The 17,046-nt window shown below is 38.7% G+C and overlaps 1 protein-coding gene across 1 annotated transcript in view; it reads left to right on the top strand.

The window, feature by feature from the left end:
* Positions 1 to 2,336: 2,336 nt before the first annotated feature.
* CDC5L (cell division cycle 5-like) overlaps positions 2,337 to 17,046 on the top strand; it is a gene marked incomplete at its 5' end in the record, with an annotated part of 32,372 nt that continues 17,662 nt past the window's right edge. The window contains 12 exons of the mRNA XM_009581446.1: positions 2,337 to 2,440; positions 3,641 to 3,802; positions 4,658 to 4,785; positions 5,636 to 5,735; positions 5,997 to 6,215; positions 7,355 to 7,499; positions 7,624 to 7,812; positions 9,077 to 9,225; positions 11,898 to 12,060; positions 13,500 to 13,664; positions 15,294 to 15,374; positions 15,732 to 15,977. Of these exons, the coding sequence (XP_009579741.1) occupies positions 2,337 to 2,440; positions 3,641 to 3,802; positions 4,658 to 4,785; positions 5,636 to 5,735; positions 5,997 to 6,215; positions 7,355 to 7,499; positions 7,624 to 7,812; positions 9,077 to 9,225; positions 11,898 to 12,060; positions 13,500 to 13,664; positions 15,294 to 15,374; positions 15,732 to 15,977 (1,851 nt within the window). The remainder of the gene's footprint in view (positions 2,441 to 3,640; positions 3,803 to 4,657; positions 4,786 to 5,635; positions 5,736 to 5,996; positions 6,216 to 7,354; positions 7,500 to 7,623; positions 7,813 to 9,076; positions 9,226 to 11,897; positions 12,061 to 13,499; positions 13,665 to 15,293; positions 15,375 to 15,731; positions 15,978 to 17,046) is intronic.

The raw sequence follows: 17,046 nt of genomic DNA, 5'->3' as shown, positions 1-17,046 counted from the left end.
GGGGGGTGCCCTGACTAGTGCGCAGGCGCCGGTGGAGGGGTCGTGGTACGCATGCGCAGGGGGTTCATGTGGTGGGGTGTCTTGTAGGAGTGCGGAGGTGGGGGAAGGTTGAGATCTTCCTGGGCCCTCTGTAGCAGGGTACGGGGAGCGTTAGGCGTCTGCAGGCACTGTGGCTCTGCTGGGCTTGATTCCTCAGCAGCCTGGACCTTCCTTCTCGGCCCCTGTCCTGTGGGCAGAGATCAAATCGGTGGTGTTTCTCCTGAAGGCTGCGTGTTGGGGAGGAGAGCAAGCTCAGCCATGCGTGTGTCCTGTCCCTCACTCCTCCATCCCCGGAGAAACCGCCCGCACAGCAGCTGAAGGGGATACGTGGGCAGTGTTGCCCTCGGAGATGTCCCTTTCATAGGCTGGAGTGTGGCTTACACTGCATAGGCAGGGTTCTTATTCTCTAGGGGTACAAGGGAGCTGGAATCTGTTGCCCTTGAACCTTCCAGATGCGGAAATGGTGGAGATGTGTATGGGCTCTTTGTCTGCAGCCCGAAGGGTTTTGTGCACAGAAACTTATGTGCTATTCAAAAAAGAGCAAAAAAACCCGCCACTCTCTCCCATTTTTGCCGTCACAGGCTTTCAGAACTGCAAGTGATCGTGGATAGGAAAATAATAACAAGAGAAATCAGGGATGTCAGTTTTATTAGGTGGCATGTTTAAAGCAAAAGGAGGTACCTGACACTGTAGAATCCAGAACTCTGCCACTGTATACTGTGAACACTAGGCATGTACATAGTTCCAAAAAGCCGTGAGAAGAATTAATGGAAGATAAAAGTACTGTGTGCTGCATGTGCTTTTAACCACTTGTGACATATCAGCTGTGTGCCAGGAGGCTGCTAAATTGCAGGTCAGCAGAGGATAGGAAGAACCACTGTGTGCTGACCCTGTTCTTACGGTCTTCCATAACTGACTAATTTTGATGACTGTGAAGAGAAAGAGCAGTGGGTTAAGTAGATCATTGTTTCACTCATTTTTGTGTTCCAGAGATGAAATAGCTCTCTTTGGTGCTATTTCTTTGATTAACATTTTGATTATACATACAACATTAAAATTACAGAAAGTGGAACCAGTTGATATCAGGTCATTAGGAAAATGACCCATTACTTGCAAAAAAGCCCACTAATGTCATCAGCATGGCTACTGTATGCCATATAACGCCAACTAAATTTTAAAAAACAAGAGGGAATTTATTATTTATTTTTAAATAGAAATTACATGAATTGTTTCCTGTAGCGGCTCAAGCCAGAGCTCATCATCAGCTTACAGTTAAAGCTGCTGTGCGCTCTGAGAGATGTCTGTGCTGGACAGAGTACCTGTCCTTGATGACTAGCATCTGCACGGTACAGCTGAACAGATTCTGAACACAACTACAAGTACTTACTGGATACAGAAGAGGAACATCTGTGGTTGACAAGGCTGCAAGAATAGCTTTGATGCATTTAAAATACTACTTTCTGATCTGTGAGGAAACCAGAAATAATGAACCCATTTGTCTGGGGGGAAGGGAGAGAGGGATTGATGGATGGACTGGCAGACAATTTATAGGATTTCTAGCTTTTGATAAATCTCAGTGCACACTTTGATGTATATGAACAACCTGGCTTCCAAGCTGAATCCATTTTTTTTTTTTTTCCCCCCCCAGAAGTTTATAAGCTTTGGGATCAGCACTTTCAGATGTTACATTCTGAACATTAAAGAGATTTATTTTAAGATTTACTTGTTAAAGAAAAACTTACTATAAAGTTCCTTTATTTTTGTGATTTTTTTTTTTTTTAACAGCATATTCCTTTGATAGGTAAATATGCCATTTGCATTAAAATATGCAAAAAACAAAAAAAGGATAATTTTATGGTATTATTTAAAACAAGCCACTCAGAGGTATGTATCAATTTTCTTTTATTTTTCCAAACGTTGTGTCATTACCTGACAAACACTTCCCTACCTCTTTATGGCTGTTCTTCAAGGAAGACATACAGAACCTTTAAAAACTGTGCATTAGAGAGCATTGAAAGTAATTGTTTTGGAAGTTCTGTTGGGTCTGTGAAATAGGCCACAATAATCATCACTTATCTTTTTCATTTAATCTTTATTGATTTCATTGGCCTTTGAAATACAAATCCTCATTTGTCTTGAGAAGAAAACGTGGAAAAGAAGCAGCAGTGCTGTGCCATTTCCACTGGGTCAGCCCATTAGATGAAATCCACTATGTTCTTCCCTGCTTGAGCTGAAACTTTCTCTTTTGCAAGTTCTCGTGATCCATAACAGTTGTTTTTGTTTTTTTTTTTTTAAAGGATGAAATTCTGAAAGCAGCTGTGATGAAATATGGCAAAAACCAGTGGTCACGTATTGCTTCTTTATTGCATAGAAAATCAGCAAAGCAGTGCAAAGCCAGATGGTAAGTGAGAAGAGCCATGTCTGGGAATATGAGATTCATAATTAGTGGGAATTTAGAAATTACCACAGATCAGTTTATGTCCACAGAGGAACTATAGTTTTAAGATTGTTTGATTTCTGCTATTGTGGATATTTCGAATTCCTATTGCTTGAAGGTAGTTGAACAAAAGTAGCCAGATATTCTCTTTGCCAATGACTGCAGTGTTAGCAAATGCAGGATCACTTAAAATTGTGTACATTTTTTTTTTCCCTGTATTTACACGTTTTTAATTATGGGTATTGCCAATGAAGTAAAATTGTACGATATTAATATCTCTTACAGGTAATTTTCTATTTTTTCATAATGAGAGTTTGGCTTGAGGATAAATGTTTAGAAATTGTACTGTGGAATTTCATTTTATATAAAAAACATAGACACTTAAAACGAATGCAAATATATGCAGTACGAATCTATCTGAGAATCAGACTTAGTTTGTCAAGTACTGAACTGCACATGTTTATTAGAATACGTCACAGAATCAAAGAATCACAGAATGGTTTGGGTTGGAAGTGACCTTAAAGATTTTCTAGTTCCACCCCCCCTGCCATGGGCAGGGACACCTTCCACTAGACCAGCTCAAAGCCCCATCCACCCTGCCCTGGAACACTTCCAGGGATGGGGCATCCACAACGTCTCTGGGCAACCTGTTCCAGTGTCTCACCACCCTCATAGTGAAGAATTTCTTCCTTATATCTAATCTAAATCTACTCTTTTTCAGTTTAAAGCCATTACCCCTTGCCCTGTCACTACACGCACTTGTATACTTCTGTATAAAGGTAACAGTACTGGCACAGTTAACGATTAGTAAGATAACTGTTGAAAGATCCAGACCAAACAAATCTACTATTTCTGGTACCTGTGGTTACTGCGATTTTTACTTTTCTTTTTCTGTGACTCCTTACTTTGCCAGAACGCGGGGGGGCGGGGGAAGGAAGAAGAGACAGTATCTGTATGAAAAGTGGTGGATAAATAATACATTTTAAAGCTCAAATACATATGTCATAAAAATACTCTGGAGTAACATCCTTTTGTATGAAATTTGCATGACAAGATTTTGAAATCTCATTGTGATGATTTGGGTAAACACTGTTCTGAATTAATTCAAGACAAATCAATGGGTAGCTTGGATCTGTCATCCTTAATTTTTTCACTTCTTAACAGGTATGAATGGCTAGACCCAAGCATCAAAAAGACAGAATGGTCGCGGGAAGAGGAGGAGAAACTGTTGCACCTGGCCAAGCTAATGCCAACCCAGTGGAGAACCATTGCCCCAATTATTGGGAGAACTGCTGCACAGTGTTTGGAACACTATGAATTTCTGCTGTGAGTTACTGTTTTGCTAGAGGTGCATACAGGAAAATCTGCGGAGTTTGTTGTAGCGATGTGTCATTCCCTTCTCCCATGGTGCTGAAGTATGGTGGTTTCAAGTTGACTGAGTCCTTTTGTAGAAGGACCATTTCTTTTCAGTCGATGTGTCTAGCTTGAAAGAAGAAGCTTCTGGAACCTGGAGGGCAGGCTTGCATAGAGATACGTGTATATTTTCTTACTTCTGGTCATTCTGGCTAGAGGAGTGTCAAGATTGATGCTTTTTATAGGCTTCCATTTCAGGTTTATTTGGGTATTTTTTGACTGGCTGATCAGCATGAGTGGGTGTGTGAGAGAAGAAAAAAGACAGACATAAAACACGTGTTGTTGAAATGGCTGAACATGCAGCCGTCATCTCTGTATGCTACACAGGGTTTCTTTAGGCCATGAGAAGAAAAGGAAAGTGCTGTTTTCCCTTGTGAGCTTTCTTAATTCTGGTGTGATTGGTTGAGAATAAAAGCATAATGGGAAACTCGATTGTTCGTTTTGTCGCACTTCTTGAATTCTTGTCCTCGCTGTTAAAGATTACCTGAGGAGAGTTCTCTACTATTAGCTTTGTCAGTATTGTATTTTATATAATACTTTATTGTTGTAATGTAGTGCTATGTTGGCTTCTTTCTCTTGTCTGATTTAAGGTTATGTCATTGTACCATGTTCATGAATCTTTTCTGCAGTAATTGTATAATTTTTATGTATAAAGTTTTATGTATGGTACATAGTAGAAGGTTACTTTTTTTGATCAGTTTTTGGGTTGTTATGAGCCTGGGGGAAAACAAAAGAGCCAGTTGTGACATACATACAATGTGTTTTTAGGGACAAAGCTGCTCAGAGGGACAATGAGGAAGAAACTGCTGATGATCCTCGGAAACTTAAACCCGGAGAAATTGATCCAAATCCAGAAACCAAACCAGCCAGGCCAGATCCTATTGACATGGATGAAGGTAAGATAGGAGTTTGTTTACTGTTTTGGACAGAAATCTGATCTCCTTGGTTTTTGTTTTTACACAGCCTCTATACCTTGGGTTTCTTTTGTCTTTTTTTCTCCACCCTCTGATCATTTTTTCTTACAGGTTTTGTCTTATTTCTGTATCTGGGCAGTCAGTTACACTTTTCCGGTTTTCTTTTCCTTTTCTTGGTATGTTTTCTGCCTTCTAATCTGTCTTTGTCATCTCTTACCATGACTGACTGTTCTTTGCCTTGACAACTGCTCTGCTTGTTTGCATTCTTATTTCTGTATTTTCTTCTTTTCCCATCAGCACATACCTCCTTCGTGAATCCGTGCTAAAGCACAGGAGGACTACGTGACTGTTTTTCCTTGCACATAGCAATGTTATGAACTAAAAAATGAACATTGCTAAAATTCCATGAATGGACCAACGGTGTTTTTGAACAATCAGGTTCACAAATATAGCACTCTTGCATCCGGATGTAAATGAAATTAACAAGTTCTCTAATACAGTACTCTCAGATGAAGGTGTAAATGAAATTATAATTTCATTAGTGTGGTCAACTTGCCTCTTTATGTGGATATTTTGATTTGCTGTAGATATTAGTTGAATTGTTTTCAACATTAGGCATTTTTTTCTTAAAGTCTTCATTTCATCTGGCCAATGATTTAGAAAATATATTGGAGCAACTTGGAGATAACTAGTTTAGCAGTCATGCAGAATGCCTGTGAAAACATTGATTCATTTAGCTTTTAAAGATTGCTTTGTGATCTTGATGTCACTTTTTCCTTTACTCCCATCTTTAAGTGCAAATTCATAGCTGTATTTATCTGTACTATTGTAGATGAACTTGAAATGCTGTCTGAAGCTAGAGCTCGCCTGGCTAATACACAGGGAAAGAAGGCCAAAAGAAAAGCAAGAGAGAAGCAGCTGGAAGAAGCTAGGTAAACTTATTCTTAGTTTCATATACTGGGACTGATGTTGTTGACTCCGGAGCATTTACAGTGCATAAAGTCAGGCACAGCCTTAAGTCATTGCAGAATCAGACTTTTTGATAGTAATTTGTGACAAGAACTTCATTCTTGTTGTTTAATTATGTGCAGCCCTATCTCAGCAGCAACTGATTAAAGTAGTACCGGATTTCAGGATACAGGAGCCACCTGTAGGTATGCACTTTAAATCATGTAGTGTTACTGTTTCTATAGACGGCTTGCTGCTCTCCAGAAGAGACGAGAGCTTCGGGCTGCTGGAATTGAGATACAGAAGAAAAGAAAAAAGAAGAGAGGTGTGGATTATAATGCAGAAATTCCATTTGAAAAGAAGCCTGCCCCTGGTTTTTATGATACATCAGAGGAAAACTACCAGTCCCTGGATGCAGATTTCAGGAAGCTACGTCAGCAAGACCTGGATGGAGAATTAAGATCGTAAGTGTGTGTTACAATAAGGAGGGAACAGTGTATTTGAAAAAAACTCCATATATATACATCTCTAAAAAAACGTTAAGTCCTGGAAATGTCTGAAATATAATGTAGGCAGTTGTTGTATTTTCCATTGGACAGGTACTAGTGCAGGTTGCTTCTGCCTTTTCAGTCTCCTGTATTTTTTTATCTTTCTAAAAGGTCTAGTTGACCTTTTTTTCATGAGAAAAAGTTCCTCATGCACATTCTTGCTCTTTAAATGGAAATCTTAAGTTTTTTTGAGGTTCATTTTCTTTTAGCAGTAGATTTGCTTGTGTATTTGCGGTCCTTTCTCCAAGTAATAACATTATTAAGATTGCTAACAAGAGTAGATTTTACTTGTTGTAGTATTACTTTTGATGGAATTGTTCTTAATTAGAATTGCCTTAAATGCTTAATTTCTCCCCCTCCCCCCAAAAAAATCCCAAAACATGCAGTTGAGAAATCAAATGCCCACCTTCATCATGATAAGTATGGCACATATTTAATTGTACAATTGCGTTTCCCACTACTACTTTTTACTGAGAGAGTAGGTCCAGTACTACATACGATTTGGTTTATTAGCTTGTGATCTAATTGATTCTTTCTGTATGGCTCTTGGTTCAGAGGGTCTGGCAGGAGCTTCAGACTGAAGCTTATGATTTCACAGGCTGACTCCATTGCTGTTTGAAGAAATTACCATTTTTATTAAATACTGAAGAGAAATTGGTTCCCATATCCCACAGAAAATATTCGTCTTCCTTTAGGAGCTGCTGGAGAAAAAGGGACTGTTCACATCCTCTCGTTCTTGCTATGTAAATTCTTGGACTGACATTTTTTTCTTGCTCCAGTGACCCTGTTGATTGTAGCTGAAGCAACCACCTGTTGCCTAATTCCATAATTTAGAAGCACTACACAGCCTTGTTGTAGGTTCTGCTGCAAGATCTGCAGACCATATCTAATCACTTAACTTCTGCACCACAAGGTGGTTCACTCTTCCTGCAGCATGTTTTATTTCAGCATATCCAACTTTTGATTAGGGTACAGGCTTTTTGCTCTTTGCTTGTTTGTTTTAGTTTGTAGCTGTTCTGTGTGTTCTAAAATGATTCTTTTATCCATAATGACAGTGAAAGGGAGGGAAGAGAGCGCAAAAAAGACAAGCAACATATGAAACGGAAAAAAGAGTCAGACTTGCCTTCAGCTATTCTACAGACCAGTGGAGTGTCAGAATTTACCAAAAAAAGAAGTAAACTAGTGCTTCCAGCTCCTCAGGTAAGCTGTTTGTTGATCAATAAATGACTTATAAGGCCAATGCCAGTCAAGGATTTCTGTTTTATCAAGTGGATCTTGTGGTTGTATTTTATCTTACTATGCCTTGGAATTTTCTCTTTTAAAGATATCTGATACAGAACTTGAAGAAGTTGTCAAAGTAGGCCAGGCAAGTGAGATTGCACGTCAGACTGCTGAGGAATCTGGAATTACAAACTCAGCTTCCAGTACTCTTCTGTCTGAATATAATGTGACCAACAACAGCATAGCACTAAGGACTCCCAAAACTCCAGCAGCGCAAGACAGGATCCTGCAGGTAGAGTATAAATGTACAGAATGGGCTTTTAGTTTTAGTGCAGTAGTCAACTGAATAGAAGATGTAAGTACCACAGAAACATTCCTTAGGTTGTGTGCGGTACTGGGATTTGAACTGACACGTGATCTCCAAGACACACTGAAAAGCGTAGAAGCAGATCCACTTCTATCTGATCAGTTGTCACCGTGCCTCAAAACAATGTGATAGGTTTTTGGGTTTTTTTTAATTATATATTGTGTGCAAGATTTAGCATTAACTGTTCTCCTGGTGTCTTACATAATTTCCCCTTGCCTTGGGTACCTCTCAGCATCGAAGATGTGTATGGTGTTCATGTCCTTAAAACAATGTCCTTATGTTGTTTCCTGCTTAGTTTTGCTGTTCAGCTTTTATTTCAGTTAACAGGAAGTAACTAACTGCAACAATGCAAGACTATTTTCCTAGCACTTTATTGGCTTAAAACCAGTTGAAAGATTGTCAAAAACCTGCCTTTGCAACCTCTGAATTATATTTGTGTTGCACTGTGTGATTGTCTGGGTTCTTTCAAAAACTGGTAGTGTTGGGTAATGTTTTGTTGAGTGTGGGGAAATGGCTAAATGAAATCAGTGCAGCTAGTGTGTAAAACAAACAAACAAAAACCCACCCCGAAAACCCCACCGCAAAACAAAAAAAAACCCCCTATGTTGATAATGAGCTGTTTTTCAACAGTTTTTGTTTCATGATAGGAGAAAAGAGAAAGTTCCTGACTTTAGAGGTCATGACTTAAGTCTCTGTGCAGTGTTTGCCGGAATGGTCACGTTCACCTTCAAATGGAGTACTCTGACATCACATATGTCGCAGTATTATGCATATACACAGTTCTGTAGATGGATAAACTTCATTGATGTTGAATTTCAGAGTGCAAGTGCGCTGTTCCCTCTGAAAATCAGGATACTTCAGTATTCAGTCACTAATAAATTGCAGATTTATGGAGTCTGGGAAACTGAATGAAGTTGAAACATTAAATAACCAACTCATTTTTGCAATTCCAATTTATAATATATTTTACTAGAAATGAAGATTCAAATCCCTTTCAGTGGAACAGTAAGCTTTGTAAATACCAGTGTATGGGGTTAAAGTTAGGAAGTGTTAAACATTTTCCACAAACTGATCGATATTCAAATAACTCTTCATCTGTTCTTACCGCTACGGAATCTGTTAAACATGTATAGTAGAGTGTGACTCTGGAAGTCTTAATGATGTATTGCATATGTTGTCTGTTATACAGGAAGCACAGAATTTGATGGCTCTCACAAATGTGGATACCCCCCTGAAAGGAGGTCTTAACACTCCCTTGCATGAAAGTGACTTTTCGGGGGTAACACCACAGAAACAGGTTGTTCAGACTCCCAATACTGTGCTTTCCACACCCTTCAGGTAAAGCAGACTCTTTTTCTAATGGGTGCTTGGCTGGGCACGTATCTAGTGGACGTGGGTGGAGGGAGCAGATTGCAATGTGTGAAATAGTAGGTTATGATCAGTGCTTCAAAACAAATTTTAACTTGCTTTTATTTCAAGCCCTTGTACAACTTTCTCCTTCTCTGTGTCTTTTACAAGCTCAGCCACATCATTTTCATCTATATTTGTACAGTGTATAGCTCACTGGAGTTTTGGTCCAAAATGAGGTCTTCTGTGGTCTGGAGCATATAAATTATACTGAAGTAATACAGGAGTATAAATAGTAAAATGGAGTGTCATTCTGTATGTGGATCCTAGCCTTTCCAAAGTATTACCTCTGAGTCGAAGGTGTGGGAGGTCCCTTAGCCAAACCCACATTGAATTTTTGAAAAGCTGGAGTAAATATTTTATAAGCCATATATATCCAAAATAAAATATTTCTTATATTGCCAATCTAAATAGTATGGAATTGCTGGTTTAACTCTTGCAGTGGGTCCTGAATAAATATATATCCCACAAATGCCAAATACCATACAGCTAAAAAATATTACACTTGGTACATTTTGTCTGTCAATTTTTTCAACTTAGTTCTAATTTTACTTGTATCCGTGCTAGTAGGAAAAGTGGAGAATGAAATAAAAAGGACCTTTATGGCAGCTTTTCAAAAGCAGCTTTATTTTGTTGTTTAAAAGCTGTGTGCAAAAGCCCTGCTCTTTTAATTGGATCTACATAAATGAATCCTTTTCTGGAGATCTATTGGCGTCAGTGTGGTGCAGAATGAATGTAGAGTTTGGCCTGGAGTGATCTGGCTGTTCATTTGGGTTATTTTGTATTAAAAAATGTAAAGACATTCTAATTTTGTTGTTTGTTTGGCTGGGGCTTTTTTGTTTGTTTGTGGTGGTTTTTTTAGCTTCTGAAGTTCAGATTTGCACATGTAAATATGGTACCTATGTATCCACTTGACTTGCTTGCACAAATGCTCTATCAGTGTGAAAATCCAAGACCTTGAGCAGAGAGGGGAAAAAAAAAAATCCATTAAGTGGTTAAAAATAAGTACAGGGAAGCCATAACTTTTTAAGGAGGCAGAGTAGTGAAGCAGAGCCATCATCTTATTATTTAGGCCAAAAGAGCAAATACTTAAATTAAGTACACCTTTTTTTCCTGCGATGGTATGAAATCTGTAATATTTTGATGGAAGGTTTTTATGGAAGTTACTGCCTTGCATTAGGTTTTTTGTTTTGGTTTTTTTCCCACATCCTAGTTATAAGAATTTTCTTAAAAGGTGTTAAATTAAAAATTGTAATAGGGTTTTAAACACTGCATGGAACTGAGACAACTAGAAAAAAACAACCTGCTTACTTGGAAACTGTTTTTTATGGAAAGCGAGCATGGAAAGTCCGCATAAAACTTTTCTACTGGTATAATCAACAAAGTAAATATATCCTATGAAACATTCATTTGAAAACATAAAAATTCATTTTGCTGTTTTTTTGTGGGTGTCATACTGCAAATGTTATTGCTGGTATTTGTTATACTAAATGAGAATTCATAAAAATCTGTGAACAACCTCAAGCAAGAGGAAAGTATCACTTGCCTGTCACAGACATACCCAGTAAATACGGCACTGTTGTATCCCTTAGAAGAGGACCAGTAGTGTGTGTCAGGCCATATATATAGTTATGTTTGTCCACCAGCATGGCATCTTACTGGCACTACAGAATTACGGTAACTAGTAGTGGAAATGATGTATTAAATCGTCTTGTCCAGTCTGTCTCTGCCAGGGTTCTTCTCTGCAGCACACATACTTGTCATTGCTGTCAGAAAATATTTACGTAAATGTAGATAAGTACCATAATGTAGGCTTTTTTCTAAAAGTTTTTCCCCTTCCTGAACTTGTTTTCTTTGAGACATTTAACAATGTCTTATCAGTTTATTATTACTATGATCATCACTATGTGAAACCTCATTATAAGCTGGCAACAGAAAACTTGTGACTATATCCAAGACAATGTCTGCATGCCTTTCATGTAGTAGGTTATTGGGATAGAGAACAGTATTTCCTACCGGTCTGGAGGAGAAGCAACTGAGGCCCACAAAATCTGAGATTTAACCCATCTTGCCTAACCTTAGGTCCTTAAAAGTAATTATTGTAATGTAATTAACTCCTTCAATAATCAGTGAAAGCAAAGAGGCATCTTCAGAGTGATTCATTCAATTGTAAGATGGGACAGCTGTTAAGCCAGATGAATTCAGAGTGAATGACTTGCCACAAGTGGTAGGGAAATCAGAGCTTGCAATTAAATCCTGATTACTGTGTCCCAGAATAGTGCCTGGTGACTAGATAATCTCTTCTCTCAAAAGTAACTGTGGGAGTTTGTGTTGATGTAGTTCCTGAAACTTCTCTTAACATAATGACGTGCCTAGATTTCAGTTTGACAGGTACTTGGTTATACCTTGGCAGGTTTAAACAATTAATTTTTTTGATTTTTTGATTCTTCTAATTGCATATTATGGTTTCACTGCCTCCCAAGAAAAAAAATCTAGATTTAATTTATTAACGGTATTTACATAACTTTTTGCAGCATTCAGACTTTTGCAAGTAGAGCTCTTTGGGGTAAAAAAATAAATTACTGTATCCGCACTTCCTCTAGAACACCTTCTCATGGACCAGAAGGCTTAACTCCTCGTGGAGGACTAACTCCTAAACCTGTGGTTGGTACAACTCCTGGTAGAACTCCACTGCGTGATAAATTGAACATCAACCCAGAAGAGGGAATGGCAGATTACAGTGACCCATCTTATGCAAAACAAATGGTAAGAAGCACTTAAGAAGTGGATATCAGTGCTCTATTAATTTCCAGGATTTTTAATTCTCATCTCCTGAACAGAATTTTATTTTATAGCAAGTGTTATTTCTACCACTTGTCTACAGGTCTGTACTCATCACCTGATAAAATCAAATCTTTATTTGAAAAAGCAGAAGTCTTGCCACTTAGAACCGCTTTCAGTGTGCTCAGTAAAAGCATGCTAAAGCTATTTGTCAAAGAAGACATAGTTAAGTTTCAGTCCTACTTGTATCTTTGAAGCTGAGCAGGAAATGTATCTCAAGGAAGGATTCATTTTTCTTGCAATCCTACGCAGCCCTCAAATCCCTCATCATCTTGGCTTCCCGATTTACCTACAGGACCTTTTCATCAGTCTGTCCTGTTGACAACATTGAGCTGAAGGAGTTTAATTTTTGCCATTAGGAGCACTTGGTTTTAAGATGTCCAGTAATCTGAGTCCCATCCAGATTCTTTCATCGCCTTTGGCAACAGATGTTTCCATTCTTGGAGATTCAGCCAGATGTACCCTGCCAATTAGATATGGTATAAAAGGGCATATACCTAATAGGTAGCACCTTGGGAGCTCCTTTTATGTGGCTGATTCTGCAGCTTTAACTGTGGCTTTGGGTATCTCGCACCAGAGCTATTGACATTTTTCTTTTTGGGCTAGCTAAGGATACCTACTTCAAGTTTTTGGCATGTTTTTCTTGGGAAAATAATTCTTCAAGTTCAGAATTTTAGGTTTCCTCTTAGCTTGAAGGACAAGGTTTATTTGATGTCCTTATACTTACTTTCGTTCTGTCTTGGCCTTTTTATAGTAAACAGGCTTTTTGCTGCTAGAAGGAAAGCTGGTGGACTTGAGTTTCCTGGTGGACTCCACTCATTTCCAGATCTGGTGCTGTTTGTCTCATTTTCATACTCTGCCACAATCCCCAGATTTGTGAGCAACTGCAAGGAAAAAAGTTCCAGTAGGCTTGCAAATACCCCTGTGTCCATCATCAGCATAGACAAATTTTCACATATTTTCAGTTTCTTGAAAGGCGTTTATGTGCATCTCTGCTATTGTACTGAAGCTACTGGGAGGCGAAGGTGCCATGCTGTTGTTTTACTTGAGTATTTCAGCCTGTTTGAAGATTTCATTAGCTATCTTTAAGAAAGCTGTGTGTTGTTTTTTAGCATCAGAGAGTTTCTGTGCTTAATAGTCCATAAACTCTGGGGTCGTGGTCTGTAGGCCAGCCTGGATTAGTAACAGGCCCCTTTTGTCAGACTTCAGAGATTTTGTTTCTGTTGGCTTTGCAGCAGACTATGATTGCCAGATTATATTAGTTGTGTATCGTTCGTGTCTGTTAATTAGATGAATGGGATTTGATTGTATTACACCTTAGTGCATGAATTCAGAAGCATTACATCTTACTGTTATTTCAACAGGAGAGAGAGTCTCGTGAACACCTGCGCCTTGGACTCATGGCCCTTCCTGCTCCAAAGAACGACTTTGAGATTGTTTTACCTGAAAATGCAGAAAAAGAACTTGAGGAACATGAAGTAGATGAAGCCTTTGTAGAAGATACTGCTGATATCGATGCCCGCAAACAGGTAGGTGTGTGTGATGCACATAGTGCCTTTTGTTTAAAATAAAATATGTTCCTGGTATGGTTCTCATAGTTTCATACATGTTTAGTGGAAGTGGTACAGCTTCTACAGAATAACAAAGTAAAATGTACCTGTCTTCTGTGCTGCTGTCAGAGTATACACACACAGGGGCTAAATCAGTTTTCTCTCCGAATCCTTTTCTTAATTTGTTAATGTTATGTATCACACGTCATTTTCTATGATGAAGTTTCTAGGAGTGTGTATGTCCTACCTCCTGCGTTTGTCCCCCAAAAGGTAAAAATAAAATTAAAAGCATTTTTCTACAGAGGCACATGCTTGATTTTAAGCATGTGAGAATTGTGCTCCCCGCCCCAGTTTCAGGTTATTCTCCCAAGGTTAAAAGTTACTGTTTGTGAAATGTAAGACGGGTATATACAAATTCAGGCAGGCTGGTAGCACACAGATGGAAATCTGCCATGCAGTGAATTGCTGCCTTTTGTATGAGTTGTACCATGGGATTAACCAGACAGCCAAGTTGTGAATGGGTACCTGGTTTTTTGTTTTGTTTTGTTTCAGAATCAAGGAATGCTGGATAAAGCACTAGCTTAAATTCTGCTGGTTAAATAGCTGTACTAGCCCGTAATTAGAGACACTTTAAATTTTTCTGTTTGTAAGAACAGTCTCTTTTCCATTTATTGCTTATACTTATTTGTGTGATGCAAATCTGTTTTTGTTATATACCTTCAGATAAATGTTTTTTTGAGTTCAGAGGGGTTTTTGCCAATGACTGTGCTTTGACAAGTGAACAAAATATTTTTAAAAAATCCTATGCTCTGGTATCTTCTAATATGATAAACATTTCCCAGAATTTGATTCCTAGCATGTCCTGTTGGGGGAGGAACATATTACATACACTTATTTGCATGTCTCATGCACACACACACACATGCACACACAGTCTGCATAAATACAGGTAATTTATGTGTGTAGAATAGAGAAAAGAATTTGAGTTGTAATGTCATACAAGAGAATAGCATACTTCCTTTCAAATGAAGGCATGGCATGGCTGGGATTAGAACATGGAAGATCTTGGTCATCATTCTTGATGTTTTAGACAACACTGCCTTTTCATGTTATTTATTGCCTGAAAGTGGAATGTAATGAGAAATCTCGTGTTTTTACACTTCCAGAAGTATGTTTTAGTGAAGTAGTTACGTTGTGTCATAGAAGAGGACAAACAGAGTCCTGGCTGCAAATTTAAGTGTCTCTCTTTTCCTGGTGGATTTCCTGTCAGGAGAGTTAGAGTTGATGTCAAACTTGATGTGGAGAAATTTGTAAAGAACGAAGTCTGCTGTGGTTGAGGCTGAAGGAGAATTTGATGGCTGGAAATGACTTCTTAGGATATCTCTTCTCTTAGAGTTAGTCTGTTGTGCTCTTCCCATTTACTTTAGAGGCAGTAAATTATGATGTCATCACGTAGAGAGTGACCTGTTATTTGGCTCTGGCTTCATGACATGAAGTCTTTAAGGAATCTTTGCCGCAGCAGTCAATCAGTTTTTGTATCGCATACATTTGTAGAAAGCATCTGATTGTATTACAGTAGCTGGAGTAACACTTAGCTTGTTTGTCTAGGCCCTCCGAGATGCAGAGCGTGCAAAGGAACTGAAGAGAATGCACAAAGCTGTTCAGAAGAATCTACCACGGCCCTCAGAAGTAAGTGGAAACAAAATTCACTTTTAAGGAAAAAAAACAGAAATAAAGGTGTTAACCATTATAGAAGAAAATACAGTCTAGGTAGATCATGAGAGAATGAAATCTTTATTTAAGTATGCTGAGTTCAGTGTTACAGGAAACTTTTACAGTGAAATTGTCATGAGGTATTTCATATGCACAAATGAAAGCACAGTTGGGTGTTTGGATTGCTGTGTGCGTCACCCCGCAAGGGATTTTGGCATCTGTTCTGCATGGTTTAGCAGATATATAAAATTCATGCTCAGGTGGAGGTAAGTGAATTTAATGTGCTCTTTGGTGTGTATGTTGTTTATGAACTTTTTCTTTATTCCTGTGCAGGTTAATGAAACAATACTGAGACCCTTAAATGTGGAACCACCTCTAACAGACTTGCAGAAAAGTGAAGAGCTAATAAAGAAAGAGATGATTACTATGCTTCATTTTGATCTTCTACACCACCCATTTGGAGAACAGCCTAGTGGTAAGAAGGGGAAAGGCCCAGGATTTGGAAGCAACAATGCAGAACATATGGCTTACTTGGAACAAAATCCTTATGAGAAGTTCTCCAAAGAGGATCTCAAGAAGGTGAGAATTTTATGGCCTAATTACCAGTGACCTGGTGTCTCCTTACGTCACGGTCCTGTAATCTTGCAAAAAAAGGTGGATTAAAGCCTGCACAGAATTTAGTCAGGAGATCTCCAGAGGGTTGTGTGAAGAGCTGAAAGGATAATTTAAGTGCATATTCTCTTTTCTGGGAGCTAATGTTAATCTAGGCACTCAGCAGAATGGATGAGGATGCTGTATTTGTCCAGAGACACTGTCTTTTAGATATGATTTTGAATGTGTTGTGATTGCTTCTCATTTTAAGTAAGGGTAGGAGCTATAATACTCCAACAGTTACCAAATTCTACTTTGCTGTTTCTAGAAATTGATGTTAAATCATTGAGACTTTAACTAGCTGTGAGATCCACCTTCTGCTGCCTGTGTAGCTTGTTAATCCATAATTACTAAGCATGTTTTTTTCATAGCAGTGCAGACTAAATATGACAGTGGTAGCCAGCTTACAACTTCGAGCAGCAAATCAAGTTGTTTAATTATGCTTGTCAAGCTCGCTCCAACAAGGCTGTGCTAGTGCAGACCCTGCTGGGCTATGGCAACTGATCTTAAAGCATACCTGGTTAAAAAGCGCTGAACAGGCAGAATAGGTTGTTGCTGGATGAAATGAGTAGGCTGTCTGGGCACTCTGTCCTGTTTTGCATTGTAATCCCAAGTTAAATAGCAGTCCTGTACCAAGGGTTCTGGTTCGGGTTGTTCATATATTTAAGCAGCTACAGATGTTGCCTTTTGCTGCCAAGTGAGAGATAGACAGTTCAGACACATAGTGCTGTGGTTAGCTCTTTCAAAGAATTTCACCTGTGAAGTTGTGCCAGTAACCTTTGACCAAATGCTTACAGGAGTAAAAATGAGTGAAAAGGACAAAATCACGTGCCACCAAGTCATCTGTTTTATGCAAACTCCTGCTATCCGAGACTTGCTTTCTGACAATAGCTGTGGTATCTCTACACCTAAATCCCATATTACCTTAAAGTGGCTCTAAAGATATACAAGCAGATTTTAAATCCTTCTCCTTGACCATACCTGACTAATGAATCAA

The sequence above is a fragment of the Fulmarus glacialis genome, unplaced genomic scaffold, assembly GCF_000690835.1.
Source record: "Fulmarus glacialis isolate BGI_N327 unplaced genomic scaffold, ASM69083v1 scaffold5357, whole genome shotgun sequence".
In the NCBI taxonomy this organism is placed as follows: domain Eukaryota; kingdom Metazoa; phylum Chordata; class Aves; order Procellariiformes; family Procellariidae; genus Fulmarus; species Fulmarus glacialis.
The sequence above is the reverse complement of the archived record's forward strand: the minus strand, read 5'-3'. Positions and strand labels throughout refer to the sequence as shown.